Source organism: Hibiscus syriacus, unplaced genomic scaffold (genome assembly GCF_006381635.1).
Source record: "Hibiscus syriacus cultivar Baekdansim isolate YM2019G1 unplaced genomic scaffold, ASM638163v2 tig00003721_pilon, whole genome shotgun sequence".
In the NCBI taxonomy this organism is placed as follows: domain Eukaryota; kingdom Viridiplantae; phylum Streptophyta; class Magnoliopsida; order Malvales; family Malvaceae; genus Hibiscus; species Hibiscus syriacus.
The window spans coordinates 2,228,626-2,254,325 of record NW_024061981.1 but is presented as its reverse complement, the minus strand read 5'-3'; the positions used below and the strand labels follow the sequence as shown (position 1 = coordinate 2,254,325).

Below are 25,700 nucleotides of genomic sequence, written 5' to 3'. Positions count from 1 at the left end.
TTATTATGAATTTTAAGAACTTAACCACTAAAATTTCCTTAGTGTCAGCATCTTCCGTTTCGTATTTATGGTATGATGTCATCCATAATTCTTTAGTCATTTTAAACATTGCACACTTCATAACATGCATCAGATAAGGCTTTGAGAATGTGATTACATCTTAGAAAACTATGTTTTCCAAGCTTTGATTGAAGACATTCAAGAAATAAAGTCAATAATTTATTTCTTTTTACAAGATAAAATCATACTTGATTCTTAAGAAATAAATATAGCAATTTAATTTCTTCTAAAAAACAGAATCATACAATATTCTATGAAACTACAAGATGAAATCGATCTAAATTTCCAAGAAAATAAATTTAATGTTTTATTTCCTTTTACCAAACAGAATCATATAAGATTCATAGGAAAATAAATTCAACAATTTATTTCCTTTTCAAAGTTAAAATCAACGCAAGATTCTAAGGTGAAATAAATTCAACAAGTTATTTCTCTTTTTCCAGTGTTATATCTTCCGAAACAAATATACCAAGGCAACCACATTCTGATTAACAACTATAAATAAAAGGAACTAATTCTTTAACTTTGACAACCCAATGTTCAAGAGCCTTTAATTAAACTCTGAATTTGTTTCTATCTATCAAAATTTCTCAAAAGAAATTAATACTACAATGTTTTCAAACACTAATCATAATTATCATAACAGCTTATAATAATTATAAATATCAAAACGATATTCTTTACTTATGTCATATTTAATATTCTATATTAAAAGGTCATGATTAATGCTTACGCATTTTAATATGGTAACAATATTTACCTCATCCTCTCTAATAATATGAGGATCATCTCACATCTTGTTAAATTTACAATGACCAATAAAATAACATCATATGTTATCACATCTTGAAATTCTATCTTTAGAATTGTACAAACTTCTTGTTGTGGCTTACAACCATCAACATCGTTGAATTTAAATTCAAAGTTTGAGTTGGAATCAACGTTCCAAATCATGAATTAGGTGAATCACTGAGATTACCTATTATTTCGTTTAACACAAAATAATTCCAACAATAAACCAAAATTATTTTTATTTATTTATTCAATCAACATAATTTAGTCATGAACTAAAATTCTGAAACAAACAAGTAACAGAGTCATTACTTACCATGGTTTCTATTAATAGAAATCTTATAATTCTGTTACGTGACAAAATTAAAATCTCAATTTATTTTTTAAGTACGAAATCAAATATTCCAATAAGCAGAAAATTAATTCTCGTTTATTTTAGATTTTGTTATCGAACATAATCAATATTCTGAAACAAAATCAGTAACTGCAGTTACTTTTACGACAATTTTTGTTACACATATTTGTCCACTTGAGATTATAGTAAACCCGTTAAGACGAAGAGATAAATCCCTAAACAAATTTGTTTACTATCTCGTTTTCCCACAATTCCGAATTATCTCGGATCAAGAAAGGTAGAATATGAGAAATAATCTGCTTAAGATTGTTATCCGAGAGTAACAATCCGAGATAATAATGGAACCTTTATAAACAAAAGAAAGAATCAAATTCTTTATAAATAAAAGAGAATCAAAAGGAAATAAAATACTCTTTATATTTGATCTTGTGATCGGAACCAATTGAGGCCTGTCACTACACAGTTTCCTTATGATAGACTTTCGGCTACTCCTTGGTGCTCGAAATCTTTTAGTCGTCTGTCTCCCATGATACGACAACTTGATGATCAACTACAATAACACAACAATAGAGATCACAAACTTTTCTTGCCTTCAACTATCACCGAAAAAACTAAGGGATAAAAGAATATTTTCTAAGAATGAGAGAGAAAATATTTCTAAGAGAATAAAACTTCTTGAATTCTGAGATGTGTAAAAAACTGAGATGTTTGCTTAATATTTATTGGGGAATTTTGAGAGAGTTTTACTCCATCTAAATCTCTTTTAATATTTAAATTTAAAAAGATAATAATATATTTGAAATTTAAAATATTAAATATGATAGATTTACTCTAACCATATATCTTTTAATATCTAAATTTAAACAGATAATAATATCTTTTAAATTTAAAATATTAAACAAATTTACACTTCTTCAAATTATATAAATATTATTTAATTTATAAAGGACTCTGAATTTAATATAAATATTAAATTTATCAGTGTAATTCACCATATTTTTCCAATATTTTGATGAGATAAAAGATTAATCTAATTTTTCTAAAATATAATAGGGAGGGGAGAACTTTTACAAAAGTAAAAAAGAAAAGAAAAAGATAAACTACATGTTCAATACTTCAACTATTATTTTTGTTCTGTTTTGGTCTCTCAATTATTTTTTTCAAAATCTTATCTAACGTTTAATTTTGATTTCACATTTATCACATGTCATTAACGGCACTACTAATATGTTATCATAAGATAATACCACATCATCATTAAAAAAGTAAAAGAAAATAACACATCAACAATTTTGTTAATTTTTTAACTGTGGTTGATCAAAATAAAATCAAGATGTACCGATAAGTATGGTTTTGAAAAATAATAGTTGGGTGACCAAAACAAAATAAAAACGATAGTTGAGGTACTAAACATATAGTTTATCAAAAAGAATTTACAAGTGTTATTTTCAGTAAGCTTGTGTTCCTATATTTGAAATTAGAAAAAGAAAGTGAGCATATACTATGTTTTTTCTGTTATTACAAATATATAAAATTTAAAACACAACACTGAACAAATACTGCTAAGGTTTCCAAGCCAAAAACAAAAGCTTCAGAGAGCATCTAAAAGAATTCCAGACCCAAGTTCCATTCTCTTCTTGTTTTGGGGTACAAAGGCGGGCTCGGAATGGATTGCAGAAACTGAGATTCGAACTCCAGACTTGCATAATACCACATGAACTTATTTACGCTAAAGCCCGGGTTCAGTTGTACTTTAAGAATCTTGGAAAAGCACCATTGGTAGCCTCTTATAGACCAAAATGATAATGGTCCATGGTTTGTCATAAAGTGTTTTTCACATCTATGTTCAGAGAGCAGCCTCATACATATTAATGGAGAGAATATTTTGCTGATGCATATTAATTGTATATGGAGTTTGACTTCATTGCTCTGTCAGTTTCAAGTTATAACCTTCAGAGCTCTACGAGGCCCTTTTCAAGTTTATATATCTAACCAACTGAAAATGCTCTACCTTGATGTTACCTGCTGTTAGCATGTTCTTATGAGCTTCGGAGTCCATGACCAAACAAACTTTTCACCACTTCTGAAATTTATAACCCTTCTTTTACGTGCCCTTCCAGTTTCTGTAGAAGCATCCTTCAATGGCGGTTCGGGAGTTCCGGATTCTGCTGCCTCCACAATCCGGTTCACCATTTCTAACACCTCGCTCATCTTAGGGCGTGACTTTGGGTTCCTGACTAAGCATCTGTTGGCCACAACCGCAAGCCTTTGAGCTGACTTGAGCTGGTATTTCCCTTTAAGTCTAGGGTCCAATATCAACTGGAATTTCCTATGAGATAGGTATGGCTTCACCCATTCCAAGAGCCTTTGCTCATTCTTGGGGAGCTTATTGTCTAAGGGACGTCTGCCAGTAATGAGTTCGTATAGGAAAACCCCGTAGCTCCACACATCAATCTTAGATGTCAATCGTCCAGTCTGAATGTATTCAGGAGCTGCATATCCTATTGTTCCAACAGCCTGTCAAATATCACCAGTTTGATGCATATAAGGATTGATGAATAAATATTGAAGTAAACCAATGACACTAGCAAGTAACTTTGACTGCATAAACTGAACATTAACACCTAACAAAGAAACAAAAACCATTTTTCCTCGTTTAAATTGAGACTAACCCGGTTGTGTTTTCAATTACCAAAGAGCAACCTTCTTCTATCTTTAAAAGGATGAAACTAACAATTTGTTTCAGATACGCTCTTGAGGCAAATACAACATCTAAACTGATCGAATGCATTAGATTCATGAAAATTAGAACCTTTAGGAGGTTTTAATCATTAAAACACACACCTAGAGATGAAAAGAAAATTCAAAATGAACACAGACTAAAAAGATACACTTCAAGTAGGGCAGTTTGCCTGAACATACCGCTGTCGAGACATGAGTTAATCCTTCTGAAGGGCCCAACCTGGCTAATCCAAAGTCCGACAGCTTTGCATTCCATTGCTCGTCTAGAAGAATATTAGATGATTTAAAATCCCTGAAGATGATCTGTAGTGAAATACGATAAGTAAACCTATATTAGTATCATGCCAAATAGTCCGAATTTTTTTTATTTATAATTTTTTGGTTGTAACTACAAAGACCTTCTCCGTGGAAGGGGATTTCAGGGAAAGGTATTTAAATAAGTACAATGCAATACCAATGATATCTGAAATGGGGAGTTAAACACAACATACCTGGAAATCCATTCCTTCATGCAGGTATGCTAACCCACGAGCTGCATCTTGGGCTATTTTCAATCTCATCGCCCAGGAAAGAGTTGTCTCTGACCGGGCAGATAAATGATTTTCCACACTTCTATTGGGCATATATTCATATATCAAAAGCCTTTGGATTCCTCTTTCATCATCTTCAGCACAGTAACCCACTAGCTTTACAAGATTAGGATGCTCAACCACACCAAGGACATTTACTTCGGTCACCCACTCCTTATGTCCCTGCCAATTAGAAGTTGGGATGTTAAGCTTATAAAAGTTGCTGGTTCTCAGCTCAACATCACAAGAGGCATTTTGTTTTTTACAGCAATTTGCATGAATGCATCATAGGCATTAAATAGAATCCATAAGCAAGGAAAAATATATCCAAATGCAGTAGTACAAACATCAGAGCTAATGAAATCAATGCATGCATCATAGGCATTAAACAGTGTCATAAACAAGGAAAAGTATATTCAAATGCAGTAGTACAAACATTGGAGCTAATGAAATCAATAATTTTAGGAAAAACATAAACTTTTCGTCCAGTTCAACCTGTTATTAGAAATTTATTTCTACCAAGTTATTAACAGTCGCAAGATAATGTTCCAGGCCATAAAGTTGAATTCAATGGATTTGGATTAACCCTGCAGATTTTATCAACAAGGAAGATCACCAGAAATACAAAAAAACTAGGATGTAACCAGTTTTCTACAGGGCCAAGACACATGAATATGCATATGATATCGAATGTCTCAACTGTAACGGCTCAAAATATAAACCACTCTACCTACGGCATTTCAAAAGTTGAATGCATATAAGGCATAATAATTCAGAAGAGGAACTTCCAATATGTTTTTAAGTGAAGGAACCTTGCCTGCAACCCCCTTTTGCCGAGCTGTTTCACTGCTACTTCAATCTTTTGAGATGAGTCTTCGGGACTCTTGATAGAACCCTTGTAAACACACCCAAACCCACCCTCTCCAAGCATGAAAGAGCGACTAAAGTTCTTGGTGGCAGATTTAAGCTCAGAAACTGTGAATACTCTTAGATTGCTAGGTCTTTGAGACATGCTAGGAAAAGAGGACCGCCCCATGGACTCTGTGCTGACGTCTGAGACATTCTGGGAATTTAATTCAGATCCAGACCGTGCTATTTCACGATCAGTACATGTAGAATTCATAGAACGATTCGAAACTGATCCAGGGGTCTTTGGTTCATCTTTTTTATACCATTTGGGGAATGTAAAACACTTCATAGCCCTCAAAGATTTAACACAAAAATTTTCCACTATGCAAATCCGGATGCAAGGAAGAGATAGATATGATCAAGCAAAACAAAGATTACCAACACAACCTGCAAAGTCAAGAGTTAAATATAAGGGGAAAAAGTTCATTTCTGCAGAAGAAAAACAATACCTAAGTTACACAATGAACAACAAATTCCAAGGAAGACTCAAATTCTCAAGGGAGGTGAAAATGCACAAATCAATATCATACATAACGAAAAGGCAAGTAAATAAATAAAGGGAAGAAAAAGATTCTAAATTCTAATAATTCCAAGGTCCTAGGCTTTAGAGCACTTTTATGAACAACCAAAAAACAACATTTTTGGATCATAATCAACAGGCAAGAAAAATAAAGGCAAAAGAATCGGGATCGGAATCTCGGCTTCTTGATTTCGGAACAAATCATTATTAAGACTAACTAATCCGAAGTAGAAGACAAAATTGAAGAACTTGCCTTTGGTCTCACCTTCAATTATACTGTTTGGAAAGGCAGAAATTAGGCTAACAAACATGAAAAATCTCCCAAATTTAAGCATTTTAAGAAAACCCCATTAGTCCAATCCTTCAAAAGGACATGAAAAAATGCTTCGAATTTACGGAAGAGCAGTGTTTAATTCTATAAAAGAAGTCTGAGCACGGCAGCTGAGCAGCAGGGGCAACAAGTCATACGACCAACCAAAATTCAGTAAAAACAAAATCACAAAAAAACGATGGAAAAACTATTGCAAGTTCACAGAAGTGAAGCGAAGCTAGTTGGTGTGAACGGGTAATCGAGATTACGGAAAAAAGAGGCTTTTTTTGTTTTAGCGTTTAACTGGGGAAGAAACTTCATGTTTCCGTGAAGCTTGGTTAGAGTCATCCAAGTCAACGTGGTCATGAATACGAACTTTTGTAATTATTGCCTTCCATACATTATCTTTGAGCTACCTCAAATCATTTCTTTTTATCCGAATATACCATTTTTTTATTTTTTATACATTTTAAATTTAATTTTAATTTAGAGAAGAAATAAAAATATCCTATAAGGTCTAGAATTAATCACCTAAAAGAAAATAAGAAAATAAAAATGATAACTTGATCAACCAATAAAATATATTTATCCATTATTTTCTAAAATAAATTGTCTCAATAATGTTTATTTTTAATTATTTATTAAAATAATTGTCACTGTTCGTTCCGCCTACAGCCACTACTAGAGATACTCCGGTACTCCCCATCCCATTTGAAAGCTTGTCTGATCTCTCCCAGTCCCTAAATGCGTCAGGGCGTTCCTTTGGCTGATCATCAAGGACCGCATCTTAACAAACAATGAAAGGTACCAACGAGGCTTAACCCCATATCTCTTGCGCCCTCTGTGTGGTATTCAGGTAGAAACTACCGCTCATGTTTTGCGTGACTGTCCCGCTGTGAAGACCGCTTGGGAAAATCTCGTCCCTACAACCTCCACACAACAGTTCTTTTTTGTCCCAATCCATGATTGGATCAGCTCCAACCTTGCCTGTGCCGCATCCATCATCGTCTTGAGCTGCCCCTAGAAGGTACTTTTTGCCACGGTTCTGTGGCAAACTTGGAAAAGGAGGAACTCCTTCATTTTCACGGATTCCTGCCACACCATGGAAGATGTCGTCAATCTCTGTTTATCTTGATCAGTTAGCTTTGCTACCACCCGGGTTCCTGCAGCGGGGACGACGAATCGTCAGGAGAAGCAGATCAAGTGGATGCCTCCACCAGTTGCTTGGTACCGCCTCAATTAGGACTCTGCTGTAGCTTCCATCACGGGGACAGCTCTGTTGGTGGCACTGTTCGTACTAGTGATGGTTCATAGGTCGTTGGTTATCATAAAGCTATCGGTATTTCCTCCCTACTCCATGCCGAGCTTTGGACCATTTACATTGGTTTACAGGCTTAGGATCTATGAACTGTTGCAGGTGCAAGCGGATAGCTTGCAAGTTGTTAGCCTTCTTAAGGATTATGGAGCGACCGATCTATTGTGAAAATCGGGTTATTTCTCACACGAACGTAGTTTTAAAATTGACCTAATATGTCAATATCAAAACCACCAAAAGTTACACAGCGAATAAACTTGTCAAACTATTGAATATTGAAATACAATAGAAAAAACCGAATAAAAACAATAAAGGAGAAAACACATTAAATTTACGAGGTTCGACGAGAATATCGTCTACTCCTCGGCCACCACACCGGATGATAATTTCACTATATCGCCAATATTATAACAAATGGAATTTCTTTAGAATTCTCAAAGTGTGAGAATGAAGAATATAAGAGGAAGAGAGAACTTGTTTTTGGGATGATTTCTAATGAAATACTTAGACCTATTTATAGTTGAGTTTTAAGGACTAAACTTATAAATAACCTAATGTTTTAGGGATCAAACATGAAAAATAAGTTCACCTACCAAAGAATTTTCTAATGTGTACAAGTTAGCCACCAAATATAAAATTCTCATATTCAAAATTTGGCCACCAACTAAGATAAAATTTCCAACTTATCAATTTAATTTCAAGCTAAATCTAACACAATCATCCGCTCCTACTTGTTCGTGCTATTTCTTTGCTCAGCTCTTGTGGTTGGTTTCTGGAGTTCTGCTGGACAATCTCCCTCGCGATTACATGGTTCGCACGTTTGATTCACCGCTGGTCTCCATTAAACCTCTCGTTGATAGGAATATCAATGACACAAGCTAGGTCAAACAACAAAAACACGTGTTAATTTTATCTTTATTTATTCAATGAATTCATATTTCAAAATCTATATTTAAAAATTTGAACAAACTAATAAGTAATTAATGTAAAATTTGATTAATATAAATCACACATTGGTTAATTTTTTTAATTATTTAAATACATCCTTTCAACATATTATCATTAAGTGATTGAAAATAATACTCGCGTATAGAGATGCACAGAAGCCGGATTTCAATCCAATTCGGATCGGATAAAAACCGATCCGGTTTTTTCCCCCAACCCAAAAACCGGATTTTAAAAAAACCGGATCGGATTCTAACCGGTTTGGAGGGCCGGATGGTGTAATCGGTGTAACCGGTTTCGGTTTGCAAAAAAACCGGATTTTTTCGGATAAAAATCCAGTTTTTTTAAAAAACCGGATTTTTTTCCGGATAAAAAACCAGTTTTTTATCCGGTTTGAAAAAAACCGGTTTTTAATCCGGTAAAAAAACCGGTCGTTCAATTTTTTCCCAAACCGATTATACTATCCGGTTTTTAAATATCCGATCCGGTAAAAAAAACCGATTTTTCCAAAAACCGATTTCAGATATTTTTTAGACAAAATCAGATATTCGAATTTTTTGTGCACCTCTACTCGCGTATCATCGTTCAGTTTATACTCGTTCTAATTCATATCTTTGCACCGCACGTACTTCTTCTTCCGAGAAAATTTATATAATCTTTTTATTGATTTTTTTCCAATTTGATCGCACCATTCCAACATATCTATTGTCACATAAAATAAAAATATGCCCCACTAGCTATGATTTTAAAAATACACGTATGATGTGGTGTGACTTTCAAATATAATATGATATGATGTGCTTTCTCGTGTGTGGCAATGAAAGTATAATATCTCTAAATTTGATAGATTAATTTTTTTTTTAAATTGTGGCTATATGAAATAACGTATACCTATCGAATTGTGACTATATAATATCTCTTTATTTTCTCTTTTTCATATAAAATCTAAATCACTACATTTTATCTATAAAAAAAATTAAATTTGTTGACCCTATTCCCATATGTAATGGGATAGGAGGAGGTAGGATAGTAGATTGTCCCCAACGTCAGGTTGAGAGTAGCTTCCGTGAGAGACCTCTGCAATTAGAATTATGAATTGTCCATCGTAGGTCTCGATCCCACGACCACAAAATTAAGAGCCTTACGCTCTTACCAACTGAGCTGGACGGACAATTCATTTTATCTAAAAAGTAAAATCTAAATTATGCATATTCTTTTTAAATATTTAAATTAAAAATGCTAACATCTAAATATACTTAAACTCGTCAATCATCATCTTCCAAAATAAATAAAACCCTACTAAGAAATGTATCCCACAATAACGTAAATAAACAATTAAATGATGTGGACATAAATATTTATTATTAAATAGTTAAAAAGTAATTTCAAACATATATTATTTTATATTAATCTTAAATTAATAAAAAAAATTAATGACATGCAGAGCATAGAGCATCTCAAAGGCAACATAGAACATGGCATCATCACATCCCATGTTGCGTTGTTGGGGCTAACACAGGCTGACAGAAACTTTCCACCCAACACATGACTTTGTCTCATTCACTCATTCACATGACTGTTTCCTCTATCCCTCATTTTCATGACCTAAAAATAGATCTTTTTTGTCTGATAATTAATTAATAATTAAATTCCGAGTTTATTCGAATTGATCCTTTAAGTGTACAAAATTTCTATCGCCATTCTCTTCTTTCTGCCCCTACTAGAACGTTAAATCTTATTTAATATAAATCAAATTTCTTATCACACTGAGTGCGATAAAAAAAAATGAGAATTTCGGAATTTCACAAATGACATGATTTGTGCTATATTAATTGGATAAATATTATATTTTCGAGATAAATATTTAAATTTAAACTTATACAAAACACACGTACCCACAACAACAAAACAAGTCATGTTTAAGGCTATCTTGTAAAGAAATAATATCATTTCCATCAATGGAAGCTGCAAGGAGTTTTCTCTATTCCCCTCCATCTTTTTCCACGAGAATCCAACTCAAAAGTTCCAGCTTTTTATCACCGTCTTCTTCAGGCAAGATTTACTTTCTTTTTTGTTTCTAATTATTAGTAAATTACCCACGTTTCAGCTTTTATATCTACTTGTTTTGTGCCTGTAGTATTCACACATGTATAAATTGTTAAATTGACTTTCTTGGGCTTTTCTTCTTGAAGTAATTTTGTTTCTGTTATAGTTGGTGTTAGTGTATGTGATGTATGCATGTATCTCGTATGCATGTGTGAAGTACGTGAGGAGACTAGAGTTGTTTGGATTTAACAAACTTCTCTCTCTCCTCTAACGTTCTTTCCCTCTAACGTCATTTCCCGCTTTTATAATTCCCTCTCTTCTTTGTGTATAAAGGAGGCTTGAGCCATTAATGTAAAGGTATGCATTTACAAATGAATGAAGAAATGAGTACATGGTTTTTCTTTATTCATTGAGTGTTTTTTAGTTACTGAGTTACTTTGATACTTTAACATGGTATCAGTCGCCAGGATTGGGAGTTCAATCATTGCTAGTTTGTTACTGCTCGTGGTTGTGTATGATGGAGATCTCCTCTGTTCAGCATATTCCCAAATAAGATGTGGTCAAGCTTTATGAGAATACCTATTTACTATGGAAGCATCATGTATCTCTCATTATTGATGGTTATGGATTACTTTGGTTTATTTCGGATGAAGGTGGGCCTCATGTGGCGGTTATAACGACGGAGTCCGGACATGTTGAGGATAATCCGGCGTTCATTCTTTATCAATAACAAGATAAGTTGTTAGCATCATGGTTACTTACTACTGTCAGCACTGAAGTATTACCACATCTCACTGGACTCACTTCAGCTAATACTATTTGGACTACTATTTCACGCTTGTTTGGTGCTCGATCAAGTGCCAATGTATCGTCGCTTCGGCATAGTCTTCACTCTCAACGTAAAGTTGTGTTGAGTTAATCGATCGAAGGAATAGGCCAAGAAGGGGGTAAATTGGCAATAAAATTTTTGATGGAAGCTTTTGCAGAAAATTGAAAATATTTGCACATCGATTTAGAATGGTTCGAGTTTCTCAACCAAAGTCTACGTCCACTACCTTAGCTATCCACACTAAGGATTTTCCACAAATTCACTAATTTGTCTTTCTTTTGAGGACAAAGAGTAACCTTACAAAACCCTCAAGAATTATACCCCAAATTCTTGAGAACACTCTCTCCCAAAGAGAACAATACAAATTTTGCAAACTTACAAGAAAATCCTCACAAGGCAAGATGTTTGCACAATTCTAGAACAAAGAAAGAACACTCAAGAATAATACAATTGAGCACAATAAGTGTTCTTGAAAGCAAAAATGAATATTGAATGAAATAGGCTTGAAAATGCACAAACTTGAGGTTTGATGCTTTCTCTTTGATTCTCTCTTGATTCTTGATAATTGTTGTTGATCAATGGCTCCAAAGCTTGTTTAAATACTTCTTGGATCATTTCTGAACGTTGGGGATCATTAGTGGAGTCAATAGAGTCGTTATTGTGTGAACACAATTAATAAAACAACTTGGAGCGTTGAGGGGGTATCAGTACCCCTGCATAGGGTATCGGTACCCTGCTGTGTAAAATTCAAATATTTTGACCGTTATAAGATGGGGGTATCGGTACCTCCTGGGGGGTATCGGTACCCTCCGAGCAATCTGTTATTTCTCGGAGCCAAATCTTATATGGGGGTATCGGTACCCTCTGGGCAATCTGCCTTCTCGGTTTAATATTTATTAAGAAAATATTTTTGGCTCGATTAAGGCTCGAAATACTTTGTAAAATTGTTTAAAAGATAAAAACACATTTTCACACTTGAGTATTGATATTTGAAAAACTTGGAGTAATATTTTAATATTCGAAAGGTTTAATCGAATATATATTAGAAAATGATTAGAAAATCTTGAAATCCAATAACATTTAATTTGTTATATCAAAACAACAAAATGTTTTCAACAATCTCCCCTTTTTGATATAACAAAACATTTGAGCAATTTTAAGATTTTCTATGAAAATAATTTTTGAAATCAAGTTTTGAAATTACTCCCCCTTATTCTAATATTTCTCCCCCTTTTTGTTAAATCAAAAATTGATCGATTAAGATAAAGCTTAAGCTGCTAAGATCACAATCAAGAGAAATGTTAGCCATTAGTTCCATAATTCAATATTCAAAAATAATGTGAAATGGTAAATTGGTCATATTGCAACTATAATGTAAATCATGCAAAAACATTAAACCAAACCAAATAAATATAAGCATTCAAAGTTAAACATTCAAACAAAAAAAAAACATTCAATCCAAAAACATTAAAATGTTTAACAAGTCAAAGTTCTAAATCTGAAGTTCAGTCTTAAGAAAAATCGAAACTAGGCAAGGTCTACTCCATTGGAGGATCAGGATGAGATAGATGTGTCCATATATTAGCCACATCTCGTGTAAGCGCATCGAGTATATCGTCTATAGCATTGAATCGAGTATTCATTGCTTCACGGTTTGCTCGAATCTCTTGTTGATTCTCTAATTGTTGAGCTCCCATTGCGGATAAATGAGACTCTATGGATGTAAACCGTGAATCCATGGATGCATATCGAAAGTCGAATGTCTTAAAAAAAGATCGAAAATATGGATGCATTTGATCCTCTTGTTGTACTTGTTCCTTGTGTTGCTCCGACTCAACGTCGGGAACTCCGTCAATGTCTTGCATCAACTGTTGAAGTTCAGGATCCGTCCCCTCCCGGTGCTGGTGGAGCTCTTGAAGAACTAGCTCCCGGTGTATGCTTAGCAGATCGAACCCATTGCCTGGTTTTCTTATCCTTTATCCATCCCGGTTTTGTTAAAGAAATTAGATTAATTTGATTTTTGAGAGGGATGGCGGCATCAAGGCTTACCCTAAGCTCGACTTTGGCAAACAGATTATTTAAAAGACAACCGTAAACTAGAGATGAACAGAGTTTCTTATTAGCGACAAGGTTTATGGTTTCAACAATTTCAGCAAAGATAATCTGAGGTAGGTTAATTTTATTATTGTTTTGGATACAATGTATCCACCAAAGATCTAGAGCTCTAAGAGTGGAGTATTTTCCTCCGGGTGGTCGAAACCACCAAGAGATCATCAGATGAAGGAAACGATCATGGAGATCTAATACACTCGCACTCTCCTTTCTTTTATAAGGAGTACCTATCGTTTGTTTTTCATTTTCTAAGCCGACATTATCTAATCCAAATGCACGAGCAATGTATCCCGGGTCAATATAGATGAATTTTCCTAGAAGGTAGGATCTAATTCCTAAGGTTTCAATTTTATCCCGGTTTTGGACACAAATGGCATTGGAATAGAAGATTCGAACAAGTTGATGATAAACTATTGGTTCGAGTTCAAAAATTTTATCAAATTTCCACTCTCGTAGGGTAGGAAGATATCTAAAATCTATTTCTAACATAGCTCGAAGAGATGGAATTTGTCCCTCCCGAATTTTGTATGACTCAAAATATTGAGAATACCTGAAGAAGAGATTTTGTCTACGACCAGGTCTATTGAAACACGAATCACGAATAGTCATATTAGGATCATCAGGATTAGGAATTTGTTGGATAGGAGGTGGATTTAGAGGTGGGTTTGGCAGTTGGTTTGAACGACTAAAGGATGTTCTAGGGCATTTTTTAGACATGATTTAGGAAATCGGAATAGAAAAGATTAACCTACAATTTTAAAACACATGTATACAATAATATCAATCCCAAAACTCAAATGAGTCCTCATTATTTCAAGGTTCTCTAAAGTAATCTTAATGGGCAATTTTTGAAAATCGAGTTTGAAAACAAGGTTTGAAAATCAATATATGTATAAATTTTTATGAAAACAACATAATTAAATCAAAAACTACAATTTAAAAACAAAACCCAATTTATTTATTTTTTTCCGAAAATTTTAAAAAAAAAATCTTGAAAAATCTTGTGCTTTTTGATGAAATTAGTTGTAGATTATAGTTCTAAACCAAAATCTAAGCAATGCCCAATGTTTATTTTAATCTAGAACTAATTAAAACTAGTCATATGTTCAAGATTAATAAAATAGTGGGTTTAGAAAAATTACCTTGAAAAGTGAAGATTGAGTAGATTTTGATGTTGTTTGCACGAAATTAATGAAGCTAGCTGGTTTAGAAATTGAAAACTGAAGTAATTATGACTTGTTTTTGACGATTTTGGAAAAAATGGAGATTAGAGAGTAAGAGAGGAGGCGCACGACATGTAGAGAGAAGAAAGGGTTTTGAGTGAAAGTGTTATTTTGGGCGTTTAAAAACCAGACCCCGTGGAGGATATCGGTACCCTCAAGGGGGTATCGGTACCCATCCAAGGGGGTATCGATACCTAGCCCAGAAAAATCTGTGTTTAAACACTCACAAAGCTAAACATTTTGTTCTAGTGGTATTGGCAACTCATATTATGAAAATTAACAATGTTCAATTAATGTAAATATATCCTTAAACATTATTTGAACATATAATTAATTCTCACTAAGAATCATAAACTCCCCCTAACTAATAGCAAAGGATGCAATCAAAAGTTTTATTTTTATAAGCATTTTCCAAAACTAATTAAAAGTGTTAAACTTATTTTAAACACTAAGTCAAGGTAGGTTGGTCAAACCTAATTCTCTCCTAAGTGTCCAAAATCTTTCTTTATCTAAAGGTTTTGTAAAGATATATGCTAATTGGTGCAAAGTATCAACATATTCTAGAACTATATCTTCTTTAACGACATGATCTCTAATGATATGATGTCTAATTTCAATGTGCTTAGTTCTAGGGTGTTGGATGGGATTTTTAGTGAGACAAATAGCACTAGTATTGTCACACTTGATAGGTATATTACGTACTTCAATTACATAATCAAAAAGTTGTTGTTTCATCCATAAAACTTGTGCACAACAACTACTCGCTGAAATATATTCCGCTTCAGTGGTAGATAATGCAACACAATTTTGTTTCTTTGAAAACCAAGAAATCAACATATTTCCTAGGAATTGACAAGTATCGGAGGTGCTTTTCCTATCTATTTTGCATCCTCTATAATCCGCATCAGAGAAGGCATGCAAGCTAAAGCTAGAGTCTCTAGGATATACAAAGTCCTAAACTAGGAGTGTCCTTAAGGTATCTAAAGATCCTCTTAACAGCTAGTAAATGTGATTCCTTAGGGAATGATTGAAATCTAGCACATAAGCAAACACTAAACATAATGTCTTGTCTACTAGCGGTTAGATAGAGCAAAGAGCCAATCATTGACCTATATAATTTAACATCCACACATTTACCTCCTTCATCTTTGTCAAGCTTTGTAGAAGAACTCATTGGAGTGGCATGATGTTTCCCATTTTCTAGTCCAAGTAAACTTCTTGAGCATATCCTTGACTTATTTAGCTTGATTAATAAAGATGCCATCTTTTTTTTGCTTGATTTGGAGTCTTAGAAAATTGAGAGCTCCCCCATCATGCTCATCTCAAATTCACTCTGCATTAGCTTAGAAAATTCTTGGCAAAGAGCATCATTAGTAAAACCAAATATTATATCATCAACATAAATTTGAATTACTAATAAATCTTTACCTTTATGCTTTAAAAACATTGTAATGTCAACCTTCCCTTTTGAAAAACCTTTTTCAATTAAAAATTTGACAGTCTTTCATACCAAGCTCTAGGAGCTTGTTTTAAACCATAAAGTGATTTTGTCAATTTGAAAACATGATCTGGAAATTTTGAATCTTCAAAACCAGGAGGTTGTTCCACATACACTTCTTCTTTTATAAAACCATTTAAAATGCACTTTTAACATCCATTTGATACAGTTTAAATTCATTGAAACATGCAAATGCTAATAACATTCTAATTGCTTCCATCCTAGCTATGGGAGCATATGTTTCATCATAATCTATGTCTTCTTCTTGAGTATACCCTTGAGTAACAAGTCTAGCCTTGTTTCTCACTATATTACCACTTTCATCAAGCTTATTCCTAAATACTCATCTAGTACCTACAGTAGATTTATTACTAGGACTTTCAACTAATGTCCATACTCTACTCCTCTCAAATTGATTTAACTCTTCTTGCATAGCCATAATCCAATGTTCATCATTTAATGCTTCTTTAATATTCTTAGGCTCTATGCATGAGATAAATGCAACATAATTACAAATATTTCTAAGAGAAGATCGAGTTGTTACCCCTTGGATGGATCACCTATTATCTCACTATCCTTGACATAGTCGTACTCTCTTGGGTAAGAGACTTCCATTTCTTCAATGGTTGGATTTTCGAGAGGATCTTGAGTTTTCTCATATTTTTTTCTTCCTTTGATGATGGTTCTCCCACGTCATATCTAACGTCATTTGTGTTTACAATACCTACATCATCATTTACACAAGAATCCTTCCTCGGAAGGGGATTATCATCGAAAACAACATATATAGACTCTTCTACAACTAAAGTTCTTTTATTAAATACTCGATAAGCTTTAGAATTTAAGGAATAACCTAGAAAAATTCCTTCATCACTTTTAGCATCAAATTTGACAAGATTTTCTTTATCGTTGTTTAAAACAAAACATTTATATCCAAAAGGATGAAAATATCTAATGTTAGGTTTTTTTTATTTTTCAAAATTTCTTAAAGAGTTTTCTTCAAAACAGGCTTAATCATTACTCGATTAATAACATAACAAGCGGTATTTGTGGCTTCCGCCCAAAAATATTTTGGCAAATTGCTTTCACAAAGCATGGTTCTAGCCATTTCTTCTAAAGCTCAATTTTTCCTCTTAACAACTCCATTTTGTTGAGGGATTTTAGGTGCTGAAAAATTATGGTTAATACCATTAGAATTACAAAATTCAGTAAATCCAAGATTTTCAAATTCAGTTCCACGATCACTTCTAACACTAGTTATAGAGTAACCTTTTTCATTTTGAATTACTTTTGAAAACGTGATGAATTTTTCTAATGCTTCATCTTTAGTACTTAAGAATAGAACCCAAGTATATCTAGAATAGTCATCTACCATTACAAATGCATATTGTTTTCCACCCAAGCTAGTGGTTCTAGATGGCCCAAAAAGATCTAAATGGATCAATTATAACACTCTACTAGTGGATACATCATTAATGGATTTAAAAGAAATTCCCTTTTGTTTTCCTTTAGCACAAGCATCACAGATTTTATCATTATCAAATTTTAGTTTAGGCAACCCTCGAACTAAATCTCCTTGAATTAACCGTTGCAAAACACTCATACTAACATGTCCTAGTCTCTTATGCCATATCAACTATCATGCTCATCCTTAGCAACTATGCATAAATTAGTCATATCTATAGAATTTAAATGCACCATTTATATGTTTCCTATTATATGACCAACAAGCATAATCCGATTAGATGCAATGTCAATGACTTTACAACCATTAGTTTCAAACATGACATTGAATCCCTTATCGCATAATTGACTAATACTCAATAGATTATGCTTTAATCCATTCACATATAAAATATTTTTAATTTGTATGGAAGAGGTATTACCTATAGTACCTATACCTTCAATGTGACCTTTTGAATTATCTCCAAAAGTCACCTCTCCTCCATTTTTAGCGTTAAGCTCTATGAACCGGCTCTTGTCTCCGGTCATGTGTCTTGAGCATCCACTATCAAGGTACCATGAGTTTGAATTTTTTTCTCGTGCCTTGTAGCAATGCTCATTTCCCTACAAACATAGATTAATTTTTTATTTTTGGTACCCAAATTCTTTTGGGTCCATATTCATTAGTTTCTAAAATCCTAGTCCCCTTGGGTATCCATTTTTGTAGGATATCCTTATCTTTAGTAGTAATAAGTCTTTTAGGAACCCATATACTTCTAATGATTTTTCACTTGAGGTTCTTTAGAGACTTCTATGATTATAGTTTTTAAAGCTCTTTTTAACATATTTGGTTTTTGAATTTTCACCTTTTTCAAAACTTTTTGTTCCAACTTTATTAAAAGAGGCTTTAAGATCATCAATTTCCTTTTGATGATCATCATGAACTTTTGAAAGTAAGTTATGCAAATCAATATTTTTCTTTTCAAAATCATTAATTTTGATTTGTAATTCTTTAATCTTACTTTCAAGCTCATTGTTGGTATTGGACATAAGACTATTTTCATTTTTTTTAATTTTGAAACATCATTTTTGTATTTTGAAAATAAAGTCTTATAATCCGGAGTCAATTCATTATAATCCTCTAATAACTCATCATAAGATAAATCATCTAAATCAAATGAGTTAAAGGTTACCTGAGAATTTTCCCCGATGGTCATCAAGCACAAGTTTGCCACTTCTTGTTCCTCTTTATCAGAACCTTCTTCATCGCTCCATGTAGCCACGTGAGCCTTGTGCTTATTATTTGATTGACCATTTTTCTTCAATTATGGGCAATCATAGCAAATGGTCGGGTCCTTCTCTTTTGGTTCTTTCTTGAAGCCTTCATTTCATTTGAATTTTCTTCCTCGGTTTGGCCTCATTAATTTTCTGAACCGTTTGGCAAACAATGCCATTTCCTCGTCATCGTCATCTTCATCCGAATCACTCTCATATTTTGTTGATTTGAGGGTAACTCCAATGTTTTTCTTCTTTTCCGTCTCCTTCTTTGGCTCGTCTCTTTTCTCGAGGTCTTCCTCTTCTTTAAGCATCATTTCATGTGTGAGGATAGATCCAATAAGCTCATCGTGGGCCAAGGATTTTAAGTTCGTAGCCTCGATGATCGTCGTCTTCTTTGATTGCCAAGCTTTTGGAAGAGAGTAAACTAACTTTCTTACAAGCTTGTCATTTGAAATAATTTCTCCATATGATTTGAGACTATTAACAATCGTGGAGAATCTATCCGTCATAGCTTTGACATCTTTATCTAGTTTCATCCTGAAATTTTCATAGCTATAAGTTAGAAGACTAATTTTAGATTCTTTTACCTCGTTTGTGCCTTCATGAGTGACTTGTAGTTTGTCCCATATCTCATTGGTGGTTGTACGAGATGAAACTCTCCCGTATTCATCCAGTCCAAGAGCTTAAAAAATAATATGGATAGCTTTGGAGTTGAGTTGGAACATTATTGTCTCTCATTCACTCCACAATCTTCAATGAGTGGAAGGTTTGATGTATCCGTCTTCTATAATATTTCATGCTCCCATGTCACTTGCTTGAATGAAGTACATCATCTTATTCTTCCAATAAGCATAATTAGTTCCATTGAAGAAAGAAGGCTTGTTGACGGGCAATGAATCAAGACCGAAGTCAGAGTTTGAAGTGGAAGCCATTGATGAATTGATTATCGATGTAACTCTTCCCAAAATGACTCAAGAGGCGATTTAACCTTCAAATGAGTGAGGCTCTGATACCAATTGTTATTTTAATTAATCGACGGAATAGTCCAAGAGGGGGTGAATTGGCAATAAAAATTTCGGTGGAAGCTTTTGCAAAAAATTGAAAATATTTGCACAACGATATAGAGTGGTTCGACTTTCTCAACCAAAGTCTACGTCAACTACCTTAGCTATCCACACTAAGGATTTTCCACAAATTCACTAATTTGTCTTTATTTTGAGGACAAAGAGTAACCTTACAAAACCCTCAAGAATTATACCCCAAATTCTTGAGAACACTCTCTCCCAAAGATAACAATACAAATTTTGCAAACTTACAAGAAAATCCTCACAAGGCAAGATGTTTGCACAATTCTAGAACAAAGAAAGAACACCAAGAATAATATAATTGAGCACAATAAGTGTTCTTGAAAGCAAAAATGAATATTGAATGAAATAGGGTTGAAAATGCACAAACTTGAGGTTTGATGCTTTCTCTTTGATTCTCTCTTGATTCTTGATAATTGTTGTTGATCAATGGCTCCTAAGCTTGTTTAAATACTTCTTGGATCATTTTTGAGCTTTGGGGATCATTAGTGGAGTCAATAGAGTCGTTATTATGTGAAAATAATTAATAAAATAGATTAGAGCGTTGAGGGGGTATCGGTACCCTTACAAAGGGTATCGGTACCCTGCTGTGTAAAATTCAAATATTTTGAGTGTTATAAGATGGGGGTATCGGTACCCTCCGAGCAATCTGTTATTTCTCGGAGCCAAATCTTACATGGGGGTATCGGTACCCTCTAGGCAATATGCCTTCTCGGTTTAATATTTATTAAGAAAATATTTTTGGCTCGATTAAGGCTTGAAATACTTTGTAAAATTGTTTAAAAGATAAAAACACACTTTTACACTTGAGTATTGATATTTGAAAAACTTGGAGTAATATTTTAATATTCGAAAAGTTTAATCGAATATATATTTGAAAATGATTAGAAAATCTTGAAATCTAATAACATTTAATTTCTTATATCAAAACATCAAAATGTTTTTAACAAGTTGGCCAGTCGGTGAATGAATTTCTTGCTAAGGTTAAGTCCATATGTGATATGTTAAGTGTTGCAAGCAGTCCGATCACTGAACATGAGCAAATCAATATAATCCTTGCAGGTTTATCCATGGAATTTGAATATGTTATTGCAATTGATTCCTGAGATAGTTTGTCCTCATATGTGCTCACTGAAATGTTACTGGATTGTGAAGGATGACATAAGGCGTTTCTCACTGAAAGAATTTCAACTAACCTGGTTTCTAGGTCTACAGGTGATACTAAGGTGCATGATTCTGAGTTTTCTGAGACCACTGTTACTACAAAGCAAGACGGTGCTATACAAGGTCAATCTAGTGATGGTTATCGTAACGTGGTCTAGGTCAGTTTGAGAATTCAAATCATCCCAAATGTCAGCTCTATGGAAAATATGGTCATACGGTGCAAAAATGATATCATCAATTTGATAGGAATTTCATAAGTGTTTCCACTGACAATCGACGTAGTGAAGGGTGGAGGCTATCACAAGTTTCTGTAGGAAATCAACAGTTACCTTCCAATTCTCATGCTTTCACCCATATAATGAGTGCTCATTTTCCCTCGATGGATTCTATTATTCTAATCCCTATTTCATGATGCCTAGTATAGGATCTTTCTATCAAGGGTTCCATGGTACTCTCCAATGGAAGCATATAGTGGTTTGGAGTCAATTAAAAGTTCACAAGGATTTGTGAATCCTTCAGCTGCCTTTGTCTCGACTACTCATTCACCTCATCTTGCTGTATCAACTAGTAGTGCTGATCCAGTGTGGTATCCAGATACGGGGGTAACACATCATGTTGCAAATTATGTGTTTATGCTTAATATGAATATGCCTTATATATGTAATCATTGCCTTCATATGGGAAATGGGAAAGGTATTAAAATCTCCCATATTGGCCAAAGTTGCTTGCCATCTAAAACGAAGCAATTAGTTATGCAAAATGATTTGCATGTGCCTGACATTAAGAAAAACGTATTGTTTGTTTCCTAGTTTACCAGGGATAATAATATCTGTATTGAATTCCATTCTTTTGAATGTCTTGTGAAGTATGCTCGGACCCATAGCGTGTTGTTGAACGGGAAGCTCACGGATGAAGGGTTATATCAGTTTCTATCACCTAATATGAAGAATATGCAACTAAATAATTTGTCAAAGTCTTGTGCTCTATTAGACTTATGGCATAAAAGATTAGGGCATTCAGATGTTAGTGTGGTAAAGACAGTAATGAAATCATGTAATGTTGCTTCTAATGAAAGTTCTTTGTCATATGTTTGCAATGCTTTTTTACAGAGTAAAGCTCACAAGCTGGCATTCTCTAATTCAATTACTAAATACATTGCCCCTTTTCAATTAGTTGTTTCTGATGTATGTGGACCAACGCCAATTATTTCTAGTGATGGATTTGCCTACTATGTGCCCTTTATCGATGTGTATAGCAGATTTACATGACTTTACTTGATTAAAAGAAAGTTAAAAGTTATGTAATGTTTTCTCATTTTTTATAAACTTATCGAGGTTCAGTTTGGAGTCAAGATTATAGAAAGGCAGTAAATTGTAAATGGTTGTTCAAAATCAAGAGAAATGAAGATGGCTCGATTGCTCGTTATAAAGAAAGATTAGTAGCAAAAGGTTTTTTTCAGAAACCAGGTATTGACTTCCATGAGGTTTTTAGTCCTGTTGTTAAACCAGTAACTGTTCGTGTCATTTTGACAATGGCTTTATCGAAGGGGTGGCAGCTTAGACAGGTTGACATTAACAATGTCTTCATGAATTGAGTGCTTGAATAAGAAGTCTATATGACTCAGCCTCTTGGTTTTGAGTTTGGTGGTGATAAAATAGTTTGCAAGTTACATAAAGCTATATATGGTTTAAAACAGGCACCAGATGTGTGGTTTGAGAGTTTAAGGAGCTATCTAGAATCTGAAGGCTTTGTGGTAGCTAAGTCTGATTCTTCTCTTTTTGTTCGAAATATGGAGGATTGCTTGTTGTACTTTCTTGTATATGTTGATGATATAATTCTCACTGGTGATAAAGCAAGTGAGGTGTAGTTGGTTATTGACAAGTTGCATGAAAAGTTTACTCTAAAAGATATGGGTATTCTCAATTTTATCTTAGGAATTGAAGTCAATTATGAATCTGGTGGTGTTGTGTTAAGTCAACAGAAATATATTCATGAGCCGTTACATCACAATGGGTTTGAAAATGCAAATGGCATTCCTACACCCATGGTTACCAACTATAAGATTTCAGCTAAGGATGGAAATCCAGTAGAGAAGATTACTCAGTATCATAGTATTGTTGGAGCTTTACAATATGTTGTGATCACTCGCCTAGATATTGATTTTGTTGTAAATCGTGTGTGTCAATTTATGCAAGATCCTCTTGAGACTCGCTTTCAAGCAGTGAAACGTATTTTAAGATACTTACAAGGAACAATTGACTTTGGTTTGCATTTATTGGCTTCTTCTCGACTTTCTTTGACAGGCTTTGCTGATGCAAGTTAGGGAGCAGATGTTGATGATAGACGTTCTACATTTGGATATTGTATTTATTTTGGAGGTAATCTAGTTTCATGGAGCTCTTGAAAATAACAGGTTGTGGCTCAATCAACAGCTGAAGCAGAATATAAAAGTGTTGCATGTGCAGCTGCTGAAATGGTGTGGCTTGAGTCTTTGTTGAGTGAACTGCATATTGTTCCTCATGGTAAACCTACTTTGTGGTGTGATAACTCAAGTGCAGTTGCAATTTGTGCTAATCATGTTCTGTATTCTAAATTCAAGCATGTGGAGCTTGATCTCTTTTTTGTTCGAGAAATGATTGCAGCAGAGAAGTTACAAGTTCATAAGGTTCCTGCATATGAACAAGTTGCAGACATACTAACAAAGTCACTGTCTGCACCATTATTTGTGAAGCATAGGCAGAAACTGTTGATTGTTCAACTTAAGTGTGCAGGTTGAAGGTTTGGAGAAGCAAGGGAAATGTTAACGTCTGAAGTATGCAGAGTGCAGATTGGAAGTTTGAGTGAAGGTTTGGAGTAGCAAGGGGAATGTTAGTGTATGTGATGTATGCATGTATCTCATGCATGTGTGAAGTACGTGAGGTGGTTAGAGTTGTTTGGATTTAACAAACTTCTCTCTCTCCTCTAACGTTCTTTCCCTATAATGTCATTTCCCGCTTTTATAATTCCCTCTCTTCTTTGTGTATAAAGGAGGCTTGAGCCATTACTGTAAAGGTATGCATTTACAAATGAATGAAGGAATGAGTACATGGTTTTCTTTATTCATTGAGTGTTCTTTAGTTACTGAGTTACTTTGATACTTTAACAGTTGGTCTTGGTCTTGGAGATATATAGGTATAGTCACATCGTTTTTCAGTTTGCTTTTAGTTTAAATTCATAAATTCTTCTGTTCTATCCCAATTCCCACAGTCTTGTAAATCGTTTAAATGCTTATATAGAATCCGGGTTCCTTGGAAATTTGTGTATTTATATGGAGAAATTCGTAGATGGATAAATAGAAGTGCCTATACGTGGTTATGTATGAATGTATCCGTTTTTCTTTCAATTTATTAGATATAATGATATTAAGTTCTGAATGACAATATCATGTACAATTATGCAGTTTCAATGTTCCATGAGCAAGCAGCTCCTATTGCTGCTGCTTCTATTCCGGTTGCTTCTGTAAGTAGGCATTTTCCTACATCGGTTCTCGCACAAGAGCAGCACCATGACTGTAGAGCTCCGCTTGTCTTGCAATTCTTTAGGGAAGATAAATCATATCAGGCAATACTCTTGTTTATGTATGCACAACAAATATGTATCATGGAACCTGCATACTTGCCCCTTCATGTTTTTCTTTTCTGTTCATTTCTTCAATGTCCTTAAATGTTTGTTTTAGGAAGAAACGAACGAGCAGCTCCAGAATGGAACAACACTTCATGAAGGGAAGGCCTCCAGTAGCTTTGGTGGGATGGGATCGATCTGAACTGCAGTTACACCAATGGCCTGATTTAAGGAAATTGTAAATGAAACAAGTCTCATTCACTGCTTCCAGCATTAAACCATTGAGACTGTAATCCCTTCCCCTTGAATTGCATCCTCATCTATTGTTTTATTTTTTCTTTCATTACAGATTGTCACTTCTGGAATTAGGGGAAAATCCATCATTTTACTTGAGTATGCAGTCTGTTGCAGCAGATAACAAGGAGACTGTCGTAACCGGTTTTTGTCCGGGCACGAAATATTATACTTGGCGGGAAAATTGATGTGAATAAATGGTTTTGAAAATAATTTGGGAGTCGCCATCGGCCTTTTGGGTCAGGTAGGTCGAATACCTAAAGATTATTTTTAAAAGAGTTTTAAGAAAACATCAATTAAAAAATGAACTGATCTGCGTTTATAACCAAAAATTCGTTCTTTTTAATAATAAAAAGGGATTCGTGGTCGGTTACGTTTAGGGAAGGATTAACACCCCTACAACGCCCAAAATTGGTACTTTTAATTATAAATTGTCTCTATTAAAACAATTCAAAATATATTTAATTTATAATCCTATTATTTCAAAATTAAAAAATATTTATTTATTTAAAAATATCGGAAAAGGACTTCTATGTGCCTTAAGACAGCTCTTTTCTTTGATATTAATAAATATTAATTTGAATAAAATTAAATAATAATTTTTTATAATA

General features: G+C 33.9%; 2 protein-coding genes across 4 annotated transcripts; one reads left to right on the top strand and one right to left on the bottom strand.

The window, feature by feature from the left end:
* Positions 1-3,027: 3,027 nt before the first annotated feature.
* On the bottom strand, positions 3,028-6,539 carry LOC120182000 (serine/threonine-protein kinase PCRK1-like). Of its 2 annotated transcripts, none has more exons than XM_039187035.1 (5): positions 6,213-6,539; positions 5,336-5,829; positions 4,441-4,701; positions 4,130-4,252; positions 3,028-3,724 (listed from the first exon to the last, which is right to left on the bottom strand). In XM_039187035.1, exons 2-5 carry the CDS (start codon positions 5,714-5,716, stop codon positions 3,236-3,238), a joined length of 1,254 nt encoding a protein of 417 aa, XP_039042966.1. In that variant the 5' UTR covers positions 5,717-5,829; positions 6,213-6,539; the 3' UTR covers positions 3,028-3,235. The 2 variants fall into 2 exon arrangements, with proteins under 2 accessions (XP_039042966.1, XP_039042959.1); XM_039187028.1 differs by having other exon boundaries at positions 5,336-5,814.
* Positions 6,540-10,401: 3,862 nt separating this feature from the next.
* On the top strand, positions 10,402-25,223 carry LOC120181983. Of its 2 annotated transcripts, none has more exons than XM_039187014.1 (4): positions 10,402-10,567; positions 24,630-24,795; positions 24,911-25,033; positions 25,145-25,223. In XM_039187014.1, the coding sequence occupies exons 1-3, from the start codon at positions 10,476-10,478 to the stop codon at positions 24,995-24,997; spliced, it is 345 nt and encodes a 114-aa protein (XP_039042945.1). In that variant the 5' UTR covers positions 10,402-10,475; the 3' UTR covers positions 24,998-25,033; positions 25,145-25,223. The 2 variants fall into 2 exon arrangements, with proteins under 2 accessions (XP_039042945.1, XP_039042950.1); XM_039187019.1 differs by having other exon boundaries at positions 24,911-25,027; positions 25,145-25,206.
* The last annotated feature ends 477 nt before the right edge of the window (positions 25,224-25,700 follow it).